This window comes from Eimeria necatrix, genomic scaffold (assembly GCF_000499385.1).
Source record: "Eimeria necatrix Houghton genomic scaffold, Enh_scaff2100, whole genome shotgun sequence".
In the NCBI taxonomy this organism is placed as follows: Eukaryota; Apicomplexa; class Conoidasida; order Eucoccidiorida; family Eimeriidae; genus Eimeria; species Eimeria necatrix.
Window position 1 is genome coordinate 1 of NW_013652722.1, and position 3557 is coordinate 3557.

The 3557-nt window shown below is 53.8% G+C and overlaps 2 protein-coding genes across 2 annotated transcripts; both read right to left on the reverse strand.

The window, feature by feature from the left end:
* Nucleotides 1–122: 122 nt before the first annotated feature.
* On the reverse strand, nucleotides 123–518 carry ENH_00028730 (glutamine-dependent NAD(+) synthetase protein, putative; the record flags this gene model as incomplete). Its single annotated transcript, XM_013580001.1, has 1 exon — nucleotides 123–518. The coding sequence occupies one exon, from the start codon at nucleotides 516–518 to the stop codon at nucleotides 123–125; it is 396 nt and encodes a 131-aa protein (XP_013435455.1).
* A 1177-nt stretch (nucleotides 519–1695) lies between these two features.
* On the reverse strand, nucleotides 1696–2358 carry ENH_00028740 (kelch motif domain-containing protein, putative; the record flags this gene model as incomplete). Its single annotated transcript, XM_013580002.1, has 3 exons — nucleotides 1696–1827; nucleotides 1907–1972; nucleotides 2170–2358. Coding segments are annotated over 3 exons (387 nt in total), but the record flags the coding sequence as incomplete, so codon positions are not given.
* Nucleotides 2359–3557: the final 1199 nt, after the last annotated feature.

The window sequence follows — 3557 nt, forward strand, 5'->3', positions numbered from 1 at the left end:
CAGCAGTAGCAGCAGCAGCAGCAGCAGCAGCAGCAGCAGCACGAGCAGCAGAATTGTGGGGCCCCAGCAATCGCCGCAGCGCTGCACGCGCGCGGGCGCAGCAGCTCGAGAGCCGCCTGAGACTACCGCTGCAGCTGCTGCTGCCGCTGCTGCTGCTGCTGCTGCTGCTGCTGCTGCTGCTGCAGGGTGGCCTCACCCAGCCGGTACCTCGCGCCCTGCTGCTTCGCCACTTTTATACTTTCTGCAATTCTTTCGAAGTTCCCCTCGAAGTCCAGGGCCCACTGGTTCAAGCTGCATGCGCAGATCCTAATAATGCCCTCAGACGGCAGCGGGGGGGCCCCCGGGGGGCCCCCCCCAGGGGCCCCGTCGGGGGCCCCCAGGGGGGCCCCCAGGGGGGCCCCCCCGCCGGGGGCCGCAGGGGCCCCCCGGGGCCCCTCTTTGCCGTCTGGGGGCCCCGAGAAGGCGCCGTCGATGGCCCGGCAGGGGCTGGGGGGCCCCCCAAGTTCAGTGGGCGCCATGGGGTTGGCTGGTGCTGAGGCGGCGGCGGGGGCCCCTGGGCTAAATTGGCGAAGACAGAGAAAAGAAAAGGTGGAAACAAACGGAAAATGGAATTAAATTCAAAAAGGAACTTCTTGGGATGGAAAAAGACTGCAGTTGGGCGGCGATCGCCGGCCAGTCTGCTCAGCGCCTGACGGGTCTTTCGCTGGAAGTTGAACTAGTGGAATCCGAGGGAATATTGCGGGAAACTGAACATAAAAGTGGAGAAATGCGCGAGAAAAAGCAAAAGTAGTCCAGTTGGAGCTTTTCGGATTCTGAAAATGTTATTTAAATGGCGAGTTGAGTTGTGGAAGTGGCGTCGGCGTTCAGACTCTGTGGAGCATGGAGTGTACGTACACCGCGGCGAGTGTCTAGCGATTTTCGCGCATTTCCGCCGCTTTCGCCGCCAAAAGAGTTTTTAAATGAATTTAAAGTGTTTTTAAAGGTTTAATTCTTCGCTATTAGCCTTGGAGGGGGTCAATTTAGCGCTCGAACGCCCCCCCTGCCGCGCCGCCAGGGCTCCGATTCAGGGATAGCCTTTGGCTCCAAGTCTGGGGTTTCCCCCCTTCGTTTCCTTTTTAGACACTTTATTTTCAATTAAATTAAATTAAAAAGCCCCAAATTAATTTATTTCAGAGGAATTAACGCATGCACGCATGCATGCAGCGTCGCTGCGGCGCAGAGAGCTGCGGCTTTCTTACACCTTTCTGCAGCGCAGCAAAAAGGCATTTCCCCTTCCTTTTACTTGAGGGTTTAGGGTCTAGGGTTTAGGGTTTAGGGTTTAGGGCTAAAAGATTTTTTCTTTTATTCTTTTCTCTATTTGCCTCCAGCACATTCTGAATTGTTTATTACCATTTATTATATTTTTTGTCTAATACATTTGCGAGTTCTGCCGCAGCAAAACTCCACCTAGTCTTCGGGCCCTCAGCGGAGCTCTCCGCCCTAAACCCTAAACCCTAAACCCTAAACCCTAAACCCTAAACCCTAAACCCTAAAGACCGAAATGCTAAACGCTGAGTTAGAGCCCAAGGCGAGGCTTCGAGCCCAAATTAAAAATGCGCTCACTGGCCCGAAAGCCCGCGAGCAGCCCCAAACCCTAGCCCCAAACCCTAAACCCTAAACCCTAAACCCTAAACCCTAAACCCTAAACCCTAAACCCTAGAGAGCTGTGACAACGAGGTTGTGGCCGTAGCGAGGAGTCCCCATTGAAGGCCCTTGTCTCCATTCATTTGTTTCCGGATTATAAAAACAAGTGCTGCTCAACACTTCGCCGTCCTGCCCCCCCGTCACCTGCCAACGCAAACCCTAAACCCTAAACCCTAAACCCTAAACCCTAAACCCTAAACCCTAAGCCCTAAACCCTCGGTACCAGAATGAAGTCTTTGCCCAAAACCACCGCGCAGTCCACCCTAGGCCCCCCACCCCCCCGCAAGGCCTAACCCCTAAACCCTAAACCCTAAACCCTAAACCCTAAACCCTAAACCCTCGGCACCAAGACGGAACATCTGGCGAAAGCGCCCTGGAGTCCCCGCGTGCCCGCGCAAGGCCGCTCCCCGCCCCCGCTGCCCCCCCACCCCCAAACCCTAAACCCTAAACCCTAAACCCTAAACCCTAAACCCTAAACCCTCGGACCAGGATGGAGTCCTTGAGGAAAACCGCCGCGCAGTCCATGCGGGGCCCCGGCATTGGAGCCAAAAACACCCACTGGCCTCCTTCAGGGTTTAGGACTTCGAGGGAGTTGTGGATTTGGTGGTCTGCGTTAATCCCCCCCAAGGCATAAAGGTGGTTTGCGCTGGAGACTGCGCAGCCCGCGCTCCGCACCTGCGACAAACCCTAAACCCTAAACCCTAAACCCTAAACCCTAAACCCTCGGTGCAGCCCTGGAGCTGCGGGGCCCTGCAGGCTGCGCGGCGGCGCTGCGCAGACGCGGCAGGCGGGGGCGGGGGGGACGCCAAAAGGAAACGCGGGGCACAAACCCCAAACCCTAAACCCTAAACCCTAAACCCTAGACCCTAAACCCTAAACCCTGACTGGAGTTGCTAAGGGGCGGCGGGAGCAGCAGCAAGTCCCCCGCAGCAGCTGCCGCGCCCAAGGGCGCCCACGCGGGCCCCGCGCTTACCACCTACAGTCGGGCTTAGGGTTTAGGGTTTAGGGTTTAGGGTTTAGGGTTTAGGGTTTAGGGTTTAGGGTTTGCATGCCTCGATCATGGGACACGCGAGGGGCTGCCACTTGTCCATGCGGGGTTCGTACACCTCAGCGGTGCGAAGTCGCTCTCCTTTGGTGCCTCCCAAAACCACCAAAGTGTCTCCTGAAATAAATAAATAAATAAATAAATAAATAAATAAATAAATAAATAAATAAATAAATAATAAATAAATAAATAAATAAATAAATAAATTGTGTTTTATTTAGTCCCCCTTTTCTGTTCAAACGCTCTCCGCATTTGCTGCCGCTTCCCGCTGCTGCACAACAGCTCATCTGCTGCAGCAGCAAAGAAACAGCAGCAGCAGCAGCAGCAGCAACAGCAGCAGCAGCAGCAGCAGCACAACCAGCAGCAGCAGCAGCAGCAGGAAGCCGAAAAGGCTCAAAACTGGAGCAAAAAAAGCGGAAAAAAAAGGAAAGAAAACGCGCGAAAGCGGAAACAAGAAAAGAAAGAAGAAAACATTTAAATAAATTAAAATAATAAAAATAAATAAACAAATAAATAAATAAATAAATAAATAAATAATAAATAATAAATAAATGAAGACTCGCCGTGAGTGCAGCACATGGCGCTGGACCTGGGGGCGAGGAGCGGCGCCGCATGCATCCAGTGCTTCATTCGGGTGTCTATACACTCCACAGACCCTAAAATAGAGTTTCCGTCAAAACCCCCAATCACAAAAATTCTTTTTTGCAAATTTGCAGCGCAGGCATTTCTGCGGGGAATCAACAAAGGACTGCCGGGGAGCCAGAGACTGAGGAGCGCGTCGTAAACCTCCACGTCGCAGAGCGCCTGCGCAAACCCTAAACCCTAAACC